This window comes from Peromyscus leucopus, chromosome 13, assembly GCF_004664715.2.
Source record: "Peromyscus leucopus breed LL Stock chromosome 13, UCI_PerLeu_2.1, whole genome shotgun sequence".
Taxonomy (NCBI): domain Eukaryota; kingdom Metazoa; phylum Chordata; class Mammalia; order Rodentia; family Cricetidae; genus Peromyscus; species Peromyscus leucopus.
The window spans coordinates 51,805,814-51,827,627 of NC_051074.1; the positions used below are offsets into that span (position 1 = coordinate 51,805,814).

General features: G+C 42.4%; 1 protein-coding gene across 1 annotated transcript in view; it reads right to left on the reverse strand.

Moving 5' to 3' along the window:
* Positions 1 to 9,631: 9,631 nt before the first annotated feature.
* The window catches only part of LOC114682486 (cytochrome P450 20A1), a 55,540-nt gene continuing 43,357 nt past the window's right edge, over positions 9,632 to 21,814 (reverse strand). The window contains 5 exon segments of the mRNA XM_028856367.2: positions 9,632 to 9,997; positions 10,147 to 10,236; positions 13,772 to 13,836; positions 16,642 to 16,753; positions 18,738 to 18,858. Coding sequence (XP_028712200.1) covers positions 9,847 to 9,997; positions 10,147 to 10,236; positions 13,772 to 13,836; positions 16,642 to 16,753; positions 18,738 to 18,858 — 539 coding nt within the window. The 3' untranslated portion in view covers positions 9,632 to 9,846.

Below are 21,814 nucleotides of genomic sequence, written 5' to 3' on the forward strand. Positions count from 1 at the left end.
CTTGCAAACATACTGTATAGAAAATCGTATGATTTCAAAAATTAGCAAATTGTATTCATATTCTGTCTTAAATTAGGTTTTTACTGAAAATGGCAATGACTTCATGTAATAACATGAATCTCCATGATGGCAATGACCTTTATGTAATAATGCCCCGAGTTTGAAAGGTATCAGTTTTTCCCATGCATTAACAGCATTAAAACTTGTGTATTAGGCCTATGGGGAGGGTGGCACATACCTTTAATCCCCCCACTCAGGAGGCAGAGACAGGTAAATCCCTGAGTTCGAGGCCAGCCTGGTCTACAGAGTAAGTTCCAAGACAGCCAAGGCTACATAGAGAAACCCTGTCTCGGGGAAAAAAAAAAAAAAAACTTGCCACCAGCCCTACACTAACTTTTTTTAATGATAATCTCCTTTGTGTCCACTTTGATAATATACAATCAAGTTATGTTATTTTGTCTGTGTTCTGACAAATAAAGCTTGAATGAATATCAGAGGGTGAGCTAGCCATTAATAAACCATAGAGGTCTGGAGGTCTGTACAGACAGGAGACAGGAAATGACATGGCTGGGCAGAGATAGGAGCTCAGCCCTTTTTGGTCTGAGGAGTTGGAGAGGTAAAGGTGACTCTGGCTGTTCCTTTGCTTCTCTGATATCTGATATACTCTGGGTTTTTATTGATAAGACCAATCAAGATGGCACTTCAAAGTTATACTTGGGGCCACCTGCTAATTAGATATTGTGGTAATGATGTCTCACTTCCATAGTACAAGGTAGATAAGAATAAGACAATTGCTTATTATTTAATCTGTTTTCTGTTACTATCGTTAAATATTATGCACTGGGTCATTGACAAGAGATAAAGGGCCGCTTAGCAGCCATTCTGAGGGCTGGGCGGTCTGAGGGCTTGCCTCAGGCGCCTGGTGGCGCCACAAACGGTGAGACAGAGAAAACATGCTACCTCAGGCCTCTCTCACAAATCCACCAATCCTATCCCAGGATCCTATTAGCTCCACTCTACTGTAATAAAATACCTGAGGCAATTCACTTACAAAGAGAAAAGGGGTACAAGATCAAGGGGTCTTAGTTATTAGGTCTTTGCCAAGGACAGCCCAGCATGGCAGAGGAAATCACTTCCCTCAGGAACCAAGAAGCAGAAAGGGAAACTAGGAAGTTCCAGCTGTCTCATCGTGGCCTTCAGGGGAACACCAGAAGCTTTTCGTATAGTTTCTACCACCTTCCAGAGCTACTAAGTCAGCACACAGCTTTAAGCACATGGCTCTTCTGTCCAAACTATAGCCCAGCTGCCCTTATGATGTCATTTGGTCCTAAGCACATCCCAAACGCCCCACCTCAAAAAACCATTCACTTATGAATTAGGGAATTAAATGTGTAACACTTGAACTTTGAGGGAACACGTTCAATCGATAGGTCTGTGAGTTTTGTCAAAGTCATTGAATGTAGCTTCTTGGAAATACACGAACACAAAAAAAAAAAATCTTGATATCTTAATGGCAGGGAAAAGTGGATTTAACGTCTTCCAGGAATTAATAGCATATTTCTTACAGATAAATGTTAAATGCATCTATCTGTGTGAATAAGAGAATGGCTCAGATGACTATTTCATGGCACTTATAATGAAATTTCAAGGGAAAAATTCGAAGACTTTCCAACAGAAAAAACATCTTTGTCCATTCTGATTCGTTATGATTACAGGAAGCTAAAAGGTTCATTCACATTGACAATAGAGGTAATGTTGAAAATACTGTTGGTACCTAGAATAAAGTCAATATTTCACAATCCAGGCCTGCTGAAGACTGTTTCACAAGTTTAGAAGCCGGCCATAAACCTCAAGAAATTGTCAGCATCTTTATTCCAGCACTTATGAAGCAGAAGCAGGTGGATTCCTATGAGTTCAAGGTCAGCCTGGCCTACATAAGGAGTTCCAGAACACCCAGGGCTACATAGTGAGACCCTGTCTCAAAAAAAAAGGGAAAAAAAATTGTCAGTATATTGACTGTAACCTGCAGAAATAGACTTCATTATTACTGAGATCCTTCTTTTAAAATTGATGATGTTTGACTATCTTAAGTGGTATGTTAAGCCCACATTGTTCTTTTCATGTAATGGAATTTAAGAATAGACCACATAAGATAAGAAAAAAGCAGAAAATATATTACTGTCTTTTGTACTTTGATAACTTCCAAAAAGTAAATGGCCAGTTTGAATTTTTTGTTTGGCTTATTTTGTTTTTTTCAAGACAGGGTTTCTCTGGGTAGCCCTGGCAATCCTGGAAATCATTCTGTAGACCAGGCTAGCCTGAAACTCAGAGATCCACCTACTTCTGCCTCCTGATTGTTGGGATTAAATGCATTGGCCACCACCACCTGGCTCAGTTTGAATGTCTTTAAAAATTAAGAAAAACACAAATACAGCTCTTTAACAAACATATCAGTATTTCAGGTTCTCATGTTGAGTTCACAAATAATAGTCTTGGTTACTGTTACCATAAGGTACAAGGGACTACCTAGGCTCTTATCAGTCATTTCCTTAAGAAATCTGTAGTGGGTAGCCATTCCAGCTTGGATCTGGAAGTTCCAACCCCCATTGAGACTCTGGCAACTGTCACGCCTACCAGGTGGGGCCAGGGGAGGCGCCTGGAGACCCGAGATCTGGACGGGCCAGCGCTCTCTCTGTGCGCTCTCTGTGCCGGGACCCTGAACGGTGGAGGTGGACTGAGCAGAGCTCCAGAGAACACCACTGGACTGCTATACACCTTCCCCAGACCCTGCGACCTACCTATCCCTTAATTTGTGAGTTACGCCATTAAATAAATATCCTTTTAACTACGTGAAGTGGCCTTAATAATTTCACCAATATCTCATGCCCAACGTGAGGCACCATTTGTAGCTAGAGTTTTTCTGCCTTGCCCACAGTCAAGATAAATCTTTGTCACCCGCCAGTCCCAGAGCCACTCAGACCCAACCAAGTAAACACAGAGACTTATATTGCTTACAAACTGTATGGCCATGGCAGGCTTCTCACTAAGTGTTCTTATAGCTTAAATTAATCCATTTCCATAAATCTATACCCTGCCACACGGCTCGTGGCTTACCGGCATCTTCACATGCTGCTTGTCCTGGCGGGCGGCTGGCAGTGACTCCTTCTGCCTTCCTGTTCTTTCTTTTCTCCTCTCTGTTAGTCCTGCCTATACTTCCTGCCTAGCCATGGACCAATCAGTGTTTTATTTATTGACTAATCAGAGCAACTTGACATACAGACCATCCCACAGCACAGCCAAGTGCAGACCATCTCAGACACCTGCACTCAGGCCAGTGGTCCTAATCATCCTCTATGCAGACCTGCTGGGTAAAGCCATGAGGAACCCAAGAACGAGCTCCCACAGGACATACAGAACATCCCACAGCAGAAATCTGTGGGGGAAAAAAAATAGTGTGGTGGTGCAAACCTTTAATTGCAGCACTTGGGAGGCAGAGGCAGGCAGATCTTGGTGAGTTTGAGGCCAACCTGGTCTACAGAGGGAGTTCCAGGACAGCCAGGGCTATACAGAAGACCTGTCTTAAAGAAGAAGAAGGAGGAGGAGGAGGAGGAGGAGGAGGAGGAGGAAGAGAGGAGAAGAAGAGAAGAGGAGAGGAAGAGGAGAAAAGAAGAAGAAAAGAAGAAGAAGAAGAAGAAGAAGAAGAAGAAGAAGAAGAAGAAGAAGAAAAGGAGGAGGAGAAGAGAAAGAAGAAAAGAAAGAAAGAAATCTGTAACACTAAAACTGAGGGTAAAAATTCCCTCCCAAATCCTGCTGCTCTCCTTGCTCCTGAGGGGCGAACTGGAATTTGAGAGTGAGAACACCTGAAACTCGGAGTGGAAGGAGAGATGTGATGGGAGCATTTCTCTCTCTCTCTCTCTCTCCTGCTGGAGTTCAGGCCAGAGGCAGCTTGGGCTCACCCCTGTGCACAAGCCTGCCACGGTGAAGTACCTGTGCTTTGGAGTCACCCTGTGACATCAACTAGAGTACATTTAGACTGTCTCAGGGAAGCTGCGTCACCATTGGCCAAACTTTCTAGGACTTTCCTCTAAATCTCTTAGAGAAGAATAAACAGAAATGCAGAACACAACTATGGATTTCCTCCAATACTAATTTTTTTTTTCTTTGAAATCAGATCAATTATGACCAGAGAGAGAGAGAGGGGGGGAGAGAGAGAGAGGACATTAATCTTGGCAGGCAGGCTCACATGCCACAGAACTGTTCCGTCACTGGACTCACGTTTTCCAAAATTGTGATTTCCACGGGGTGCCACCCATATAGAAACAGCACAGAGCCCAATTCTTGTGATTAGACTCCGTTGGAAAAGATGAAAACCTCAGAGAGACAGACATAAAATTTACACACATATTAAGGAAGGTTGTCATGGCAACTTTGCTAGGAGATATGTATTTTTAAATCTAAGTAAATTTAGCATTCAAAACACATTTGCTTCTCCCTCAAAGGTTCTGTATCAAGAACATTTTAAAACTTGTTCTCAAATTCCTTTTGAATCTATATTCTGAAAGCTTTATAAAAACCCCATGACTGTAACAGCAGCCTAGGCTTAAGCACATATTTTCCAAAGACCTTACGTGAGAAATATCTAAAGAGCAAAGCCTGTTACTTTTATGCCATTCCCAGAAGTCCTACCTAGGTGGCTGTCTCTACCATTTCGGTCCAGCTATGCCATCAAATACTTGGAAGATCCAGTTAAGCTTTCAAGTCAATTCTCTATTAGCCGATGGCCTTGCCACATAAGCAACGGATGGTGAAAACTATACACACCCAATGCAAGAGTGTAATTAAACAATTCATAGGAATGGCTGGTACTGCTAACAGTGGAACCAATTTTCAGCTATGTTCCCTCTTACTCTGAAAGCTCTCCATTTCTCCTATTTGAGCACCCTTGTCTTCCTTGGTAAGGTACTGAATCTGAGCCTCTTGTTCATACACTAAAAATGAAGCAATGGTTTGACTCCAAAGGGTTTTTCTTTTCTCTAAGACAGGGTCTCACTAGGTAAGCCAGTCTGGCTTGAACTTTTCCCAGAAGACCCTAGTTTGGTGCCCAACACCCTGACAATGAGGATGAGGGAGAGAGCAGGTACCAGGCCTGAGTCAGTCCCACAGTATCTCAAAGCAATGACCGAAAAAAGGACCATTCCTGTAACCCCCTGAAACAGGCCTGGACTTGCCCAAATATGCCCAAATACGGAAAAATAAAGATAAAAAATGTATTCATGTAACAGCTGTTCCTGGGATTTCCCTAGCCATGCTTAAAAGGACCTGCAGGCCTTTGTCCCGTGTGGCCATTTTGTACAAGTGGTGACCCCGCATGCTGGAATATTTGCATACAACTTGAGTTGGGGGGAGGGTTTCCTCAGCGATTCTCGGGCCCTTACACTGGAGCATGAGAAACATACCTGTGATTAAACACTGAAGAAAAATGGCTCCCTCCACAGCCGTTAACTGTCAATAACTCCTTAGCTAGGGTAGGGGATTAAACCTGAGAGTTGTGGGAAAAAGACAAGTTCTACAATGTTTGAGCCAAATGTGAGGCAAACTTTAAATACTGGCCAGGATGACGCTCTGGCAAGACCATCCTTGAGAAATGACAAGCCACATTTTGCAGAGTCTTAAAAAGGTAAACCGTAAGTATTTCCCATCAGGTCCAATCAGGGACAAGCGTATATCCTGACATACTTCCTGCCCATGCTCCTCCTGCCTACACATGATCAACACATCCGATGCAGTTGGGTCAAGCCAATTTTAGGGGAATGAGAACATGTGACCTGTTATCTCCCAGAAACAGCAGCCGCCAGCATTCCAGGAAGCTCTCTGTCCTTGGGCAAATGGGGCTCACAGGTTAACAATGGCCCTCACAGGGGCTCATGAACCAATCCTCCATATCACTTCATTATCAGTTAAGACTAAACTCGAGTCCTGTAAGAATCTTGCGACCAGTAACAATGAGGCCAAAGAGTCAAGGGACAATATTTACTCAGGTTATCAAAACCTAAACATTTTGTGTATATGGTACTGGGTTCATCCCCAGAGCCTCAAAAATGCTAATCAGGTATTTTCATTGAGCTACATTTTTAATCTTTTGGTATTTCTAGTGTGTGTGTGTGTGTGTGTGTGTGTGTGTGTGTGTGTGTGTGTGTGAATGAACTGGGTGTCTGTGGAGGCCAGAGGACATCCCAGGTGTTATCACTCAGTCGTCATTCATCTGGTTTTTGAGACAGGGTCTCTCACCGGCCTCCCTCACAGATTAGACTGGGCTCCCTGGCCAGCGCGCCTCAGGGCTCTGTGTCTCCACAGCCTGTGATCACACAGGGATGTCACCACACCGGACTTACATGGGTACTGGGAATTGAATCATGTTCTTATGCGTTCGTGGGTAAAAAATATTTTACCATCTGGGGCTACTTTTCTAGCCCCAGAATTTCCATTAAAAAAAAAAAAAAAAAAAAAAGACTCTAGAACAGACTTTGTTATGCCTTAAATTAACTGTGTAACTATGGGCACAACAGGCTCATTCAGCTGACTCCTCTGCGCTCCATTTTCCACACCGCTGGTCATTAGTTATTCCACACCACCTCATTTATTGACAATTATGCCAGGCTCCCCTCTGGCTTAGTCAGGGACCCAGTCTCTGCCTTGATAATTGCTTAGCAGGCCTCGCTTGCTTTAAAATCACCCTTATTTCAGCAGATCCCACTGACACCTGGTTTACATATCAATCGCCAACTCTAATCCTTTTCCAGTTTCCAATCTACTCACTAAACCTGGACAACACAAAACCCAAACCACAGGAAACACAGGTGGGAGGGGCCAGATTTAACAATCTGACAACTTCTAGAAACGACATAATAGTAACCAGGAATAGATTTCATTTAAAGTTTTGGAGTATATTTCACAATTTAAATGTGTGTACGTTAGAAATAAATGCTACAGCTTGATTATGCATCTGTAATCAGTAGAAAAGGGAGGCAGGTCGAAGCAATTAAATTCTATGTTAATTGGTCATAAATAGTTCTTACAATCATCTGATCAACAAACACACCATAGGATAACTCAAACAACTAGGGGATGTGTGTATGTGTGTGTGCATGTGCACTTGCTTTATAACACTGATATGCATCACTCTTGGAAATTACAAATAAAATTCAGTGGTGTAGCCAGGTGTGGTGGCGCACACCTCTGACCCCAGCACTTGGGAGGCAGAAGCAAGGGGATCTCTGTGAGTTCGAGGCCAGCCTGGTCTACAGAGCAAATCTACACAGAGAAACCCTGTCTTGAAAAACAAACAAAAATTCAGTGGTGTTAAAAATAACCAGTTTGCAATTAATTCCTTTCTCTATCCGTTTGGCATCCTTCCTACAGTTGTCTAAAAACAAATGTTTACAAAAAAAAAAAAAAGGGGGGAGTTTTTGTAAATGCCTAATTGTTTTGTTTGTGTGTGGGTGGGTATATTGTGTCAGAGGACGACTTGTAGACGTCAGTTCTTTCTTTCCATCCTGTGGGTCTCGCTTGGATCAAACCCAGGTCATCAGTCTTGGTGGCAGGTGCTTTTACTGGCTGAGCCACCTTGCAGACCCAGAAAAAGGATTTCTTAAAACAAACAAACAAAAACAAGCAGCAGCAGCAGCAGCAGCAACAGCTGAAGTGGGGTGAAGAATCTGGGGTTGGGGTGCCAGCTCAGTAGAAGAGCAGAAAGGAAATTCACCATTTTAGCACAAGACAAAAGATGAACTAAAACATAATGCTATCAATAAAGCATTAAAAATAAAACTTGTTTGTAGAATATTATTTTAAGATGTGTTACATTTGTTTATGCTGTGGAACATTTGTTAAATGATGCAAAGATGTGCTGCCTTCTTTTATGTTGCATTTGTTTAACTCTGTGAAGCTGTGTTAAAGAACTGAATGGCCAATAGTGAGGCCAGAGAAAGGATAGGCGGGGCTGGTGAACAGAGAGAATAAACAGAATGAGAAATCTGGAAAAAAACGAAGGAGGAGGATGCTAGGGGCCAGCCACCCAGCCACACAACCAGTAAGCGTGAAAGTAAGATATACAGAAGAAAACAGAAACAGCCTAGAGGCAAAGAGTAGATGGGATAATTTAAAGCTAAGAAAAGCTGGCAAGAAACAAGCCAAGCTAAGGCTGAACATTCGTAAGTGAGAATGAGACTCCATGTGTGATTTATTTGGGAGCTGGGTGGTGGGCCTCCCAAAGAGCCAAAGAACAAAAACAAACCAACAACACTTGTTAGTGCTAAAGTATATTGAGAACGATTCTTTAAAATATTCCCTAAGTAACTTCAGTACCGCTGTGCTTACTAATGACTGAACACTGCTGCAGAGAGTCATCAGCCATTTCTCTGTTCTTCTGTCCATGCATCTTACTGGGTGTTTTTCTTAACCTATTTGTTTCAATTTTGTTTGTCTGTTTGTTGTCAAGGTGCTGGGGATTGAACTCAAGGCAACACATGAAAGGCAAGCGATTTACCACCCAGCCACGTTCCCAGATCCTTAATGTCTGTGTGAGCCCTTCGCCTGTAATATGCATATTTCCTTGTCTACCATACGGCTTACAATTTTTTTTAAAATTTATTCATTTTTATGTGCATTGGTGTTTTGCCTGCATGTATGTCCATGGGAGGATGCCAGATCCCCTGCAACTGGAGCTACAAGACAGTTGTGAGCTGCCACGTGGGTGCTGGGAATTGAACCCAGGTCTTTTGGAAGAGCAGCTAAGGCTCTTAACCACTGAGGCATCTCTCCAGCCCCAAGGCTTAAAATTTCTTCCGCCATCTGTTGTCTTCCCCGACCTTGCTTTGGTTGTGGTTTCTGGCGGGTGTTTAAAGCTTTCTTACTGAAGTGCTGTGTGTCATTATGGAATCGTAATTACTGCCCAACTTAGGAGTTCCGTATCTCTGCGTGAGAAGGAGAGTTGAACATCATGCTTTGAGATTGCCAGCGAAAAGGAACGAGCGTTCCCTCAGCTTGTCACAGAGGAGGGGCGCGGGCTCTGAGGCACACTCAGAAGCAGCGTGCGATTCCCGGATGACGCTAAACTGCTTGAAATGCTAAGCCACGTGCAAGCCTTGGGAGGGACACTTATGAGCAAGGCAGATGCTAGACAATGTCTAGGAAATTACTAAAACCTAATTAAAATGATTAAGACACGCTAATTAATACTCAGGAAACAAAAATAGTCCCCAAATAGAGTGACAGGTGATTTATTAGAAATGTAAAAAGAGGTTATCATTGTTTCTCTTTATGAATATTCAGAAAATGTGATTCTCCAACGCACACAAAAGAATTCTAAGATTATTCATTTGAGCCGGGCGGTGGTGGTGCACACCTTTAATGCCAGCACTCGGGAGGCAGAGGCAGGTGGATCTCTGTGAGTTGAGGTCAGCCTGGTCTACAGAGTGAATTCTGAGATCAGCCAAGACTACACAAAGAAACCCTGTCTTGAAAATAAAAAAAAAAAAATACTAATAATATATTCATTTGAGAGATCAACCTAAGAAAATCAAGATTAAAAATAATGGCTTAGAAAATGATACAAATTAAAAGAAAATGAAACTTTCCTATTAAAATTGTCAATATATTGTTGTAATGAGTATAAATGTATATCACACATTAAGAAATCTTGATATATAAAAATCCAAATTTACTTCACAAAGCACTAATAGGGTTTACATTACAAAATGATACTAGGTTTGTAAAAGGACCCAGCACATATTCTAAATAGGCTTTTTCCCTTCATCTACTTAACAAAGACTTAAAATGTCTAAATGTCTAGTATCTTTTGGAGACAGTGACCCATGCTTCTTCCCTTGAAGATGTGACCAGTTCATACTTCATCTCAAAAAGTTGTCCCTCCACAGCAAGCAGGCGCAGTCTCCTCACCAGCACGGTCACCAGCACCGTGGTCACCATATAAGCAAACCTGGTCCAGAAGAGAGTCAACAAGTTACTAAAGATTAAAAATCCAACATTAAAAATTACACAGATTGCTCGCTCTCGTTAAGAGAGATCATCTAATTCTGAGCAGGTGAGCATGGCATCTCTCCTTTTCCACTGCTGTCTGTCATTTACCTCAGTTCTGGGCATTCCCACGTGCCTGAAAAGCCAAGCGAAGAAAACACTTTCATCACTGATTCGTCAGCAAAGCGATCTGGATCAAACCTAAAAGGAAAATCTGAGTTCATCATAACGGTCCCACTTACACCTCAACATCAACACTAAATGTACAGGCTGTAACCATTTAAATCTACTGCAGTCACATTATACTTTATTATACTTCCAAGCCACTGAACACTCAGACATTTAATCTCTTGCTGTTTCTAAGTATGTTACCTCTAAACAGTAGATTAAAAAAAAATACATTCCTCAGATCCAGCAATGTAGCAGGTCACATTGTTTCTCCAATTAAAATTAGGCATCCAAGCCTTGAAATTCTATTTACCAATTATACTGTACTCACATTTGCTATAAGTGAAAGAGGCTAAGAAAGGCTCTTTTATTTTAGACTTTCCCTGTCAAATGCTGTTAGAGAAGTAGACACATTAAAAAGGGAACATGGAAGTTCTTTTCAAACACAGATGTTTTTAAAAGCTCTATACTGTGTTAGAGAAGAGGAACATGAACACTTGCTGGTGGACTTGGTGGAGAGCGCCTGTCCTTCCATGTACCCAGGAGGCAGGAGTGTTTAGATTCTAATGAACACATTTAAGAGCAATGTTACAGATTATTAAGATGTCAGTATTTGCTGGGCGGTGGTAGTGCACACCTTTAATCCCAACACTCAGGAGGTAGAGGACAGGTGGATCTTTGTGAGTTCGAGGCCAGCCTGGTCTACAGAGTGAGATCCAGGACAGGCTCCAAAGCTACATAGAGAAACTCTGTCTCGAAAAACCAACACACACACACACACACACACACACACACACACACACACACACACACACACACACACCAGGATTTACAACATGCCAAAAGGCATATCCTTTGCATTCATCTGTCTTGTAGAAGGTCCTACATAGGGGTCTACACGTGTCGTTCCCAGTTGTGTACAGCGAAAGCTGACAGCGGTCAACAGCTGGCATCCTGTCTGTTTGCACCGTCCTGTAAATGCGATCTCTCTGACCAGTTCCTCCAGCTGTAGAAGACTCCGCTCAGGGCCGGTGGAGAGAATTAAGTAGGATCAGGGAAGAGAAGTGTTTCATGCCAGAGGACCAGGAAGTCCGCTGTGAGATGGCGCCTTCTAGTTATGATGGGGAAGATGCAACCAAGAAACAACATGGTTGCCTCAGCAAGACCCAAACAGTTCCAGTAACAGTTGACATTCCTGGGACGGGGGGATCTCACCGGGCCCTACCCCTAGATGAGGGGCTACAAGCAACTGACAACTGCTGAGAGGAGGAGGAGTGTCCTCTAGGGATGAGCTCTCTGATCCACCAACATCCAGTGGCCTTAGCAGCACACACATGCAGACAGCACAGAGCAGACTCAACTGGCTGTGTTTATATAGTGATTCATTTATATGCAGGGGTAGCAACAATGGTTAAAGAGGAGCAAGGATATGGGAGGGGTAGGAGGAAGCGGAGGGAGAGAGGACATGAAGTATTTACATTTTAATCAAATTAAAAACAACGTTTAGCACAGCACCTGGCCTTGAGTGCTGCGCATGCACACTTATCAAACATTAGCTACACAGTAGGTGCTCTGCTAGGTACTCTACCAGGCATCCCTTTAAGCTTGCCCACACCTGTGCGGCGGGAATTGTCCCCACTCTGCTCAAAGGGCTGAGCCAGCAGGGCTTGTTCCTTGGGTGGCAACACAGGTCCTGGGTGAAATGAACCAAGGCTGAAGCCAAAAGAGCTGAGTCTGAAGATCACTGTGTTCATCCCGTCTCTCTCCCTTCCTTCCTTCTGAGACGGGCCCGCCTATGAATACGGAAGTGCCCAGCTTCAGGAAGCTCTCAGTTATACTACTAATATCTATATCTTCTAAATTGTTTTTAAAAGATTTGCTTATTTATTATGTATGCTGTATTTACTATGTATACAGTGTGCTGTCTGTCTGTATCCCTGCAGGCCAGAAGAGGGCGCCAGATCTCATTACAGATGGTTGTGAACCACCATGTGGTTGCCGGGAACTGAACTCAGGACCTCTGGAAGAGTAGTCAGTACTCCTAACCACTGAGCCATCTCCAAGCCTTTATATTTTCTAAATTTAATAGCTCAAAATGACTTCCACAACTTAGCATCTATTCGCTTTGGGAGTAGGGGTAGATATTTGTGAGAAAGTCTTGATATGTAGCCCAGGTTATCCTCAAACTCACACTTTTCCTGCCTCCACCTCCCCAGTGTTGTGGGATATTTGTACACTGTGTGAAGGTGCATTGCTGTGGAACAGGCAATAGGTAGGTAGGAGGTATAGGCGGGACTTCCGGGCAGAGAGGAATGCTGGGAGGAAGAAAGGCAGAGTTACCAGCCAGAGGCAGAGGAGGCAGGATGTGCAGCAAAAAAGGTAAAAAAGCCACGTGGTAATGTGTAGATTAATAGAAGCAGATTAATAAGTTATAAGAGCTGGTTGGGTACAAGCCTAAGCTAAAGGCCAAGTTTTCATAATTCACAAGAAGTCTCCATGTCCTTATTTGGGAGCTGGCTGGCGGACAGAGAAAGACATGTTATGTCCAAGTGATGGGATTACAGATGTGTGCCTCCACCTATTCCTCTTAACATTTTCAGTTTCTCTGAATGTTCTGAAAATAGCAATAACGTCGAAAGTTCCGATGCAGTTCCTGCTCTGTCTCCCCCTATGGTACTGTCATGGAATCCAGGCCTTGCACATGAGCAACACACTCGGCTAGATCCTTCCTATCTCACTTAGAGTTTATCGAAACCTTGGCATTTTTCACATTGATTTTTTTTTTAAGATTAAAAAATTTCAAACTTTGCTGTCAATAGTGGTGCACATCTTTAATCACAGCACTCGAGAGGCAGAGGCAGGTGGATCTCTGAGTTCAAGGCCAGCCTGGTCTACAGAGTGAGTTCTAAGATAGCCTGAGCTATACAGAAAAACCTTGTCTTGAGAAAAAAAAAATTTTTTTCTAATTTTAGTTTTCTATAATTATAGGCATACTTATTTTTACAGAAACACATCATTAATTTTGTTATTAAGACAATTTGGAGCTGGGTGGTGGTGGCAGTGCACATCTTTAATCCCAGCACTCAGGAGGCAGAGCCAGGCAGATCTCTGTGAGTTCGAGGCCAGCCTGGTCTATAGAGCGAGATCCAGGACAGGCACCAAAAATTCACAGAGAAACTCGAAAAAACAAACAAACAAAAAATTTGGAATATAAAATTTAGCTAAATAGCTAATAATCTTAGAATAAAAATTGAAGACCTGCTATTTTATTAAGAATGTTTTAATGTTACATATTTCATATATTTGTTTATATATACATATATATGCATATAATGTTATATATAAATAGAAAATAAGTAAAGGAGGAAGAGAGGAGAAAGGAGAGCAGATAGAGGAATGAGGCCATGAAGGAGAAGCGGCAAAGAGCAGACAGAAGTCTGGAGTGGCTTCCCAGTCCTCTGTCACATCGTTACCACAGACTGAGTTTTCTCTTCGAACCACTGGAAAGGAATGCAAATACGCGTACACATACACACAGCAATCAAAAAGACATAAGACTGTTTCATACTTGTGTGGGGACGGCCAAGTGCTGGGGTCCTGAAGAACCACGCCGAGGGCGTAAAGGACGAGGGTCTAAAAGACAAAGTCTAGTTAGTCGAGCGTGACAAACTCAACACCGGTCACCCAAAGGCTCTTCTACGACAGACTGTGAGAACGTAAAGTGACCAAGTCGCCACCGGCCATTCTCTTGGTGATCTTCCGACAGATCAGGCCTCCTAAGCATGCCGCTGTATCCGGATGCCGAGCAGGAAAAGCCAGACTTGACTCTGTGAAGATTTAAACCTGAGACGTAGGGTGAGCCTCAGTGGAAGGGGATTATAAACAGGAAGAAATCCCCACATAACCGACAGCCGAGGAACAGGCAGACAGCTCACCGGGAAGAAGAGCAGGGGTCAGAAGAGAAGTGCAAACTGAGGATACATGTGTGAAAAGCCGTTCATTATCAGAGAGAAGCATTGGGTCAATGAGATAATGTGACGCACAAGACACACAGAAGACTCATAATTCCAAGTGGTGAGAAACTGGAGGGAAGGTTTTATTTTTTTATTTTTGGGGAGGCTTAGGGATTGAACTCTGGGGCCCACTGAACTATACCCACAGTCTTTTTTCTTTCTTCTTTTTTTTTTTTCAAGACAGGGATTCTCTGTGTAACAGCCCTGTCTGTCCTGGAACTCACTTTGGACTGACCTCTACACAAGCCAGTACACTATCACGGGGCCACATCCCTAGCCCTGAGAAAGCATGTACTATCATTACTAGTGAAGTATAGATTGCCTTTCACAAGATTCACTTATTATTAATGAAATAATTCATTTGGTGGTGCTCAGGCCCAAAACCAGGGCCTTGTGCAGAGTTGGTCAAGGGCTCTACCTGAGCTAACTTCAATCCCTAAAGGTAGCACATGGCCTTTGATCCAGACACTCCATTTCCTCACTCTGCAGCCCAGGCTGACCTCCAACACACTCTGTCTTCCAGGATGGCTTCAAACATATGGCAATCCTCCTGCCTCAGCCTCTCAAGTACTGGAATTACAATGATATGCAACACCATGCCCAGCTTTTAAAAACTCCATTTCTAAGGTATTATTCAGTACCTATACAACTGTATAATTTATAAAAATAAAAAGAGAATGTCAATCTGAATCTTCATTAGAGGGATGGATTTATTTACAGGACATAAGTTGATATGATACATATAGTGGAACACTACATGGCTTTTTAAATGAATGGGATCTCCATCAAGTGCCGGTTTTATTAACAGTTATGATATACTCAATAAAAAAGAAGAACAACATATTAATTATAACATATCATAGTAAGGCTCAGTTTAAAAAAATTATTATTATTTCTTGTGCGTATTATGTGTGAGTGTGATTAAGGTGTGTCACGGCATGCAAGTGTGGAATCGGAGTTCAACTCTTCAGAGTCAGTTTTCTCCTTCCACCTTTATGTGGGTTCTGGGGATCAAACTGAGGTCACCAGGCTTGCACATCAGGTGTTTTATCTGCTGAGTAATCTTACCAGCCCCTAACTTGAGTTTTTAAGATACATACGTATGTAAAGATGTGTTATATTCGTTTATGCTGTGGAATATTACTTGGCCTGTGTAAAGGTGTGTGATGTTTGTTTATGGTGGAATATTACTTGAACTGTGTAAAAGTTTGTTACATTTGTTTCTGCTGTATTTATTTAACGATGTAAAGATGTGTTGCTGTTTCACCTTGCCTGCCTAAGGCACCTGACTGGTCTAATAAAGGGCTGGACAGCTAATAACTAGGCAGGAGAGGGGTGGGCAGGGCTGGCAGAGAGAGAGAATAAATAGGAGGAGAAATCTAGGCAGAAGAGAGAAGAAGAGAAAGAAAAAAAAAAGAGGGACAGAAGTCAGCCAGCCGTAGAGACAGCAGGAAAACAAGATAAACAGAAGGGGAAAAAAGAAGCCCCAAGGCAAAACGTAGATAAAGAGAAACAGATTAAAATAAGAGCTGAGCTAAGGCCGAGCATTCGAAAACTAATATACAACTCCGTATCTTTTTTTTTTTATTGGACAGTTGATATGAATTTGTGTGTGTTTTTGTGTTTGAGTCCTTGGGTAGACATGAATATCTGAAGTTAGCACTGCCTGGTAGCATGTGAACCATGTATACAAAAATAAGAAGATGCCAAACTGGCCATGAGATGGTACGTCTCCGTATCTTGATTTGGGAGCTGGTTGGTGGTCCAAAGGAAAATGCCTGGTACACATATGTGTGTATACGCATGCACACACAGCACAAGAATCACACACAAGAACGCACAGACGTACAGACGGAGGACAGCGGGACATGGAGACAAGAGAGGAAAGCTAAAGGAAATTCTCAAGGTCCACTGGCCGTGAGTCTGGCTGTGACTCAGTGACGTGTAGCACTGACTGGACACCTTCAGGAACACAAGAACACACCCCAGCCCAGCGGCAGACAGCCACCACAAGACGAACTCAATGGCGCTTTTGGAGACTTTCCTCTCAAAATACTTTGTTCTGGCTTTTTTTTTTTTTTTTTTCTTTAACTTACTGGCCTTTTGCTTGTATATTATGGTTTCCAACTTTGTGTTTCTATTGTTGTGTGTTTGTGTTGTGAATGTGTTTCTCACGCTGCTTCTTTGGTTTTTTTTTTTTGTTTGTATGTTTTGTTTATTCTGATTTGTTTCTTTATTTTCCTGTTTGTTTTCTAAAGAGAGAAAGAAGGCCGGGGAGCTGAAAGGATGGGGAAGGGATGGGGGAAGGGAAACTGATCAAAATAGACCGTATGGAAAAAATACTTTCAATTAAAAGAAATCAAATAAAAAAACACACCAAAGTAGCTGAAGACAAGCTAAGTTAAAAACAACAAACGTTTCCCACCTCCTTAGGAATAACAAATGGGCCGACTTTTCCTTCAAGATCTTGGAGCCGGGCAGAAACCGGGGTTAGTTTGGCAGTCCGAACAGTTTCACATAGCACTTGCCGGCAATATCTGTAAACAGATGTGTTGAAGTCAACAAACATGACAAACATTGGAGAATGGAGGTCAAAAGCCACACCACTGAGCTGGAGAGATGGTTCAGAGGTTGTGAACACTCGTGGCTCTTTCAGAGGACCCGGGTTTGGGTCCCCGCACCTACACGGTAACTCACAACAGACTAACTCTAGTTTCAGGGACCTGGGAAACTTTCTTTTTCTTTTTTTGGGATGTTTGTGTTAAGACTGAACTCTGAGCCGGGCGGTGGTGACAGACACCTCTAATCCCAGCACCTGGGAGGCAGAGCCAGGCAGATCTCTGTGAGTTCGAGGCCAGCCTGGTCTACAGAGCAAGTTCCAGGATAGGCTCCAAAGCTACACAGAGAAATCCTGTCTCAGGGTAAAAAAAAAAAAAGACTGAACTGAAGCCTTCTGATGCCTACAGACTGAGGAACAGTTTGAGATTGCTTCCAGGTAGGTGTCTGTCTTTTGCAGTGGCCCAAGTGACTAGAGGATGCAACCAGAGACCCCGGCAGCAATCTGGAGAACAGGTTGAGAGAAGTAAGCGGCAAGGCCTTCTAGCAGCTGATGCTGCCTTTTACAGAATTTCACATTAGTCAAACAATGTGGTAGGCAGTCCTCTGCACTTTGTGTTTTCACTGTATATATTGACATTGTTTTTCTATTAATTAGTAGCCTCCCACAGTATGGCAGTATCAAAATTTGCTAATTTATCTACCAGTTGGTAGACACCTGGACTGCTTCCGGCTCTTGTGTGTTTTGAATATACGGCTACCAACATTTGCACACAGGTCTTTGTGTAGGCCTGCTTTCGTTTCTCTTGAGTAACTACCTAGGAATGCTCAGGAATTTTTGAGTCATACAGAGGCTGAATGTATGCTTAACACTATAAAATCCTACCATAGCATTTCTCCGTGTGCCTGTACTATTTGGTATTCCTATAAATGAAGTATGATTGTCCACATGCTTGACATCATTGGTAGGTACTACATATAAGCTAATTAAAAGGTTCTGTAGAACCTACTCTATTTTTTTTAAATATGGCCCAACAGTTGTGTGGTCTTGTTTTTAAAAGTATTATTATTCTCTATTCCTAGGTGTTTTGCTAGCATGTGTGTCTGTTACACCATATTAGCATGTACTGCTCATGGAGGCCAGGAGAGGGCACTGGATCCCTGGGAACTGGAACTGCAGATGGTTGTGAACCACCAAGTGGGTTCCAGGATTTGAACCTGGGTCATCCAGAAGAACAGTCAGTGCTCTTAACTGCTGGGCCATCTCTCCAGCTCCCAGAACTACTTTTATGGTTTTAGACATGAGATTAAATTCAATCTGTTAAAATCTGTATGTAAATGGGTGTGGTACACGTAATTGTCATCACAGTACCCAGGAGGTTGAGGCAGGAGGATTACAAGTTTGTGCCCCGTACACAATAAAGACTTTGCCTCAAAACTCAGAAACAGAGACTGTCATGAACAAGTAAGAGTGCTTGCTGCTCAGTCACGAGGACTCAGTTTGGATCCCAGTACCCATGTTAGGTGGCTCACAACTAACTCCAGCGCCAAGGGATCCAACTCCCTCTTCTGGTCTCCACAGGCACCCACACAGATGTGCACACACACTCTTATAGACACAGACACATAGAACTTGGTTGTTGTTGTTGTTCTGGTTTTTGCAAGACAGGGTCTCTTTATTGTAGCTCTGTCTGTTCTGGAACTCACTATGTAGACCAGGCTGGCCTTGAACTCACAGAGATCCACCTGCCTCTGCCTCTCGAGTGCTGGGATTAAATGTTTGTACCACTACGCCCATCTAAATAATTTTTTAAATAAACAGAAACAAATCAAAATTGAAATCTATGTAAATGTTTTAAGAAAGATATCTATATCTTTCCTACATATTAGCATAAGCTTTATGTTATAAATAAACCACCTGATATTGCCTGTTTAATGATTTTTTTCCTCTCATTGTATTCCTACCTTAGCTGCTCAATTTTCTCGGAAGTAATAGGACCCTTCCCAAAAACTTGGTCTATCTCCTTATGCAGCTTCTTCTGAACTTCTTCAGAAGTCGTCAGAAAGCAGATTGCCCAGGTGCACACTATGTAAAAAGCATATTGGGATCAATGAAAATAGCTACTACATAATTTCTGGTATAAAATAAGAAAAAAGGCTAATGGCTTAGTTCATGAATTTTTTTTCCTGGTAGATGTACAAGAATGTTACCAAAAATTAAAACAAAATTCTTCACAGGACTTGAGTTTCTTTGAACAGAACACAAAGGTGTGTAGAATTAAACCTTTAATAATTATTGCTCGGGTGATTGGCTCCCCCAAATCATTTGACAGTTCACTGGTGCTACAACCTAACAACCAGAGACTCTGACTCTACAAATTGGGGGTAAGGAAGGTCCACCACCTGCACTATTTTAAAAACTTTAATCATATTTATCTTCTGTGCATATACGTATGTGTATGTGTATATGTATATGTGTATATGTATATATGTATATATGTGTATGTGTATATGTACATATGTATATGTGTATATATGTATATGTGCATGTGTATGTAAGTGTGTCGACATGTCTGTGGGGCTCAGAACCTGTAGGAGTCGGTTCTCTCCTTCCGCCATGTGGATTCCTGAGTCTGAATTCAGGTCGTCAGGTTGGAGGTGCGTACCTTCGCCCCCCGAGGGCACCCTCCCCGCCCTCCTCTGAACTTCTAACAAGTACTCTGGCAGACACTGGCTCCTGGCTCACTTTTGGTTTCAGTTGGTTTGTGGATGATTTTCACAGGGTAAAAGGGGACAAAAGGCAGAGGGAACAAAGCAGCTACTTTCCCTGACTGTTCAATAAACCTCTCCCTAGATACGCTTCAGCAACAGGTACCTCCGGAGCTGCCTGCTCTATTCCAGGAGCTCTGTGCTGTGTGTAGAGCACGATCTACCTCGTCTTATCAATGACCTTTTTCCCTAGGCTGGGGACTGACTCAAATTAAATAATAATAATAATAATAATAATAATAATATTGTTATCGCAGTGCTGGGGGTCAAACCAAGGCCTTGTGTGTGCAAGGTAAATGTTCTAACACTGAACTACACTCACAAAACCCAAAGTTAACTTTTAAAAAATGTATGCTTGAAGGCCAGGCAGTGGTGGCACATGCCTTTAATCCCAGCACTTGGGAGGTGGAGGCAGGAGGATCTCTGTGAGTTCAAGAACAGCCTGATCTACAGAGCAAGATCCAGGACAGGCACCAAAACTACACAGAGAAACCCTGTCTTGAAGAAAAAAAATGTCTGCCTCTAAAAATCAATAGCCACCTGTAACTCAATTATTCAACTGTTAACTTTCCTTACACATCCTGGCTGTCCTGGAACTTGCTCTGTACCCAAGCTGGCCTCAAACTCCCAGAGAGCCGCCTGCCTCTGCCTCCCGAGTGCTGGGACTAAAGGTGAGCGCCACCACTTTACTTAGCATGGCCCACTATGGCTTTAGGGTGAACCACAGCATTTCTGTTTCACAAATGATATGTAAACATATGTAATTTACATTATATATTAAAATATGCAGTACAAGTTTACAATATATATCTATATACTACTAACAAGGATTTGCATACAGTAGTCATCCATATGTCCTGCTTGACTTATCACTTAAAACTAATAAATACATCTCTTTAAAGTCACAGAATACATGCAAAGAAATAAATAGTAATGTTCTTTATAAACTCTCCCTAAAAACTGAAAATGATTTAACTTTAAGTCTACCTTTCACATGATCAATTTTTGTGGTTGTCACAGCATAATCAACTCCCTTTTGTTTTGTTTCTGTTTTTTAAACTGGGTCTACATGGCCCTGGCTGGCCTGGAACTTGTGACCCTCCCAACTCACCCTCCTCAATACTGGAATTTAGACATGTGCCACCATGCCCAGGTTAATTTCATTTTTTAAAAAGCTTTATCAAAGATACATTTTAATGTAATATAGATTTAAAACAAATAAGCAAATCCAGGCAGTGCACACCTTTAATCCCAGCACTCGGGAGGCAGAGGCAGGCAGATCTCTGTGAGTTCGAGGCCAGCCTGGTCTACAAAGCGAGTTCCAGGACAGTCAGAGCTACACAGAGAAACCCTGTCTCAAAAAAAAAAAAAAAAAAAAAATCAAGAAACCGAATAAGCATAAGAATATTGATGGGTTATGAGATGGTTCAGCGGTAAATTTATTGGCTGGCAAGCCTAATGACCTGAGTCCAGTTCCTGGACCTACGGGAAGCTGAACTCCACTGACTGCATGCTCACACCATGACATGTGCCCATGCTACACAACAGGTAAACAAATGTGAGAAGAAATTAAATAATACATTTTAAGTAATTGAGATCTTTGACACATCTGCATAAATTTCATTTAGTCTGTAACATCTGGACACATCTAGATGTTAAAGAGGAGAAATGTGTGGGGAGTTTAAACTGACAGGCCTCAGCATTCCAAAAACTTCCCCTTGAAATAAAGTGGAAACCAAGTCCTTCACGTGAACACAAACTTTCCACATTTTAAGCTGGTACCTGAATACTTCCTGGAAGCATTTTATATTATACCTTTTTATGTTTATAAACATTTTTATAAACCCTGTATCAATGAGCTGTTCTCTATAAATCTACAAACCAATGAAGGTCACAATCTTAGGATTTTAAATAGAAATCATCTTCAATTCCAAGAAGAGAGTTCTTTCAAATCATTATCACTGCGGACTTGGCACCCTTTTCCAGTCCTTAGTAACAGCAGACCGGCTTGGAGTTGATGAAATGCAGCAACAGAGGGGCTGTGAATCAGTGGGGGACTGTCTGTCCAGTGTGGACAAGGACCAGGTTCAACCCTTAGCACGGGTGTGCGTGCGTGCGTGCGTGCGTGCGTGCGTGCGTGCGTGCGTGCGTGTGTGTGTGTAGGGTATGGAAAAGCTCATCACTCACCAGGAAAGGTGTTGATGGCAGTTCATTTGAAAGGCGCTAACAGAATTCACAATCCATAAAATGTGCCGTGAAATTTATGGCAATTT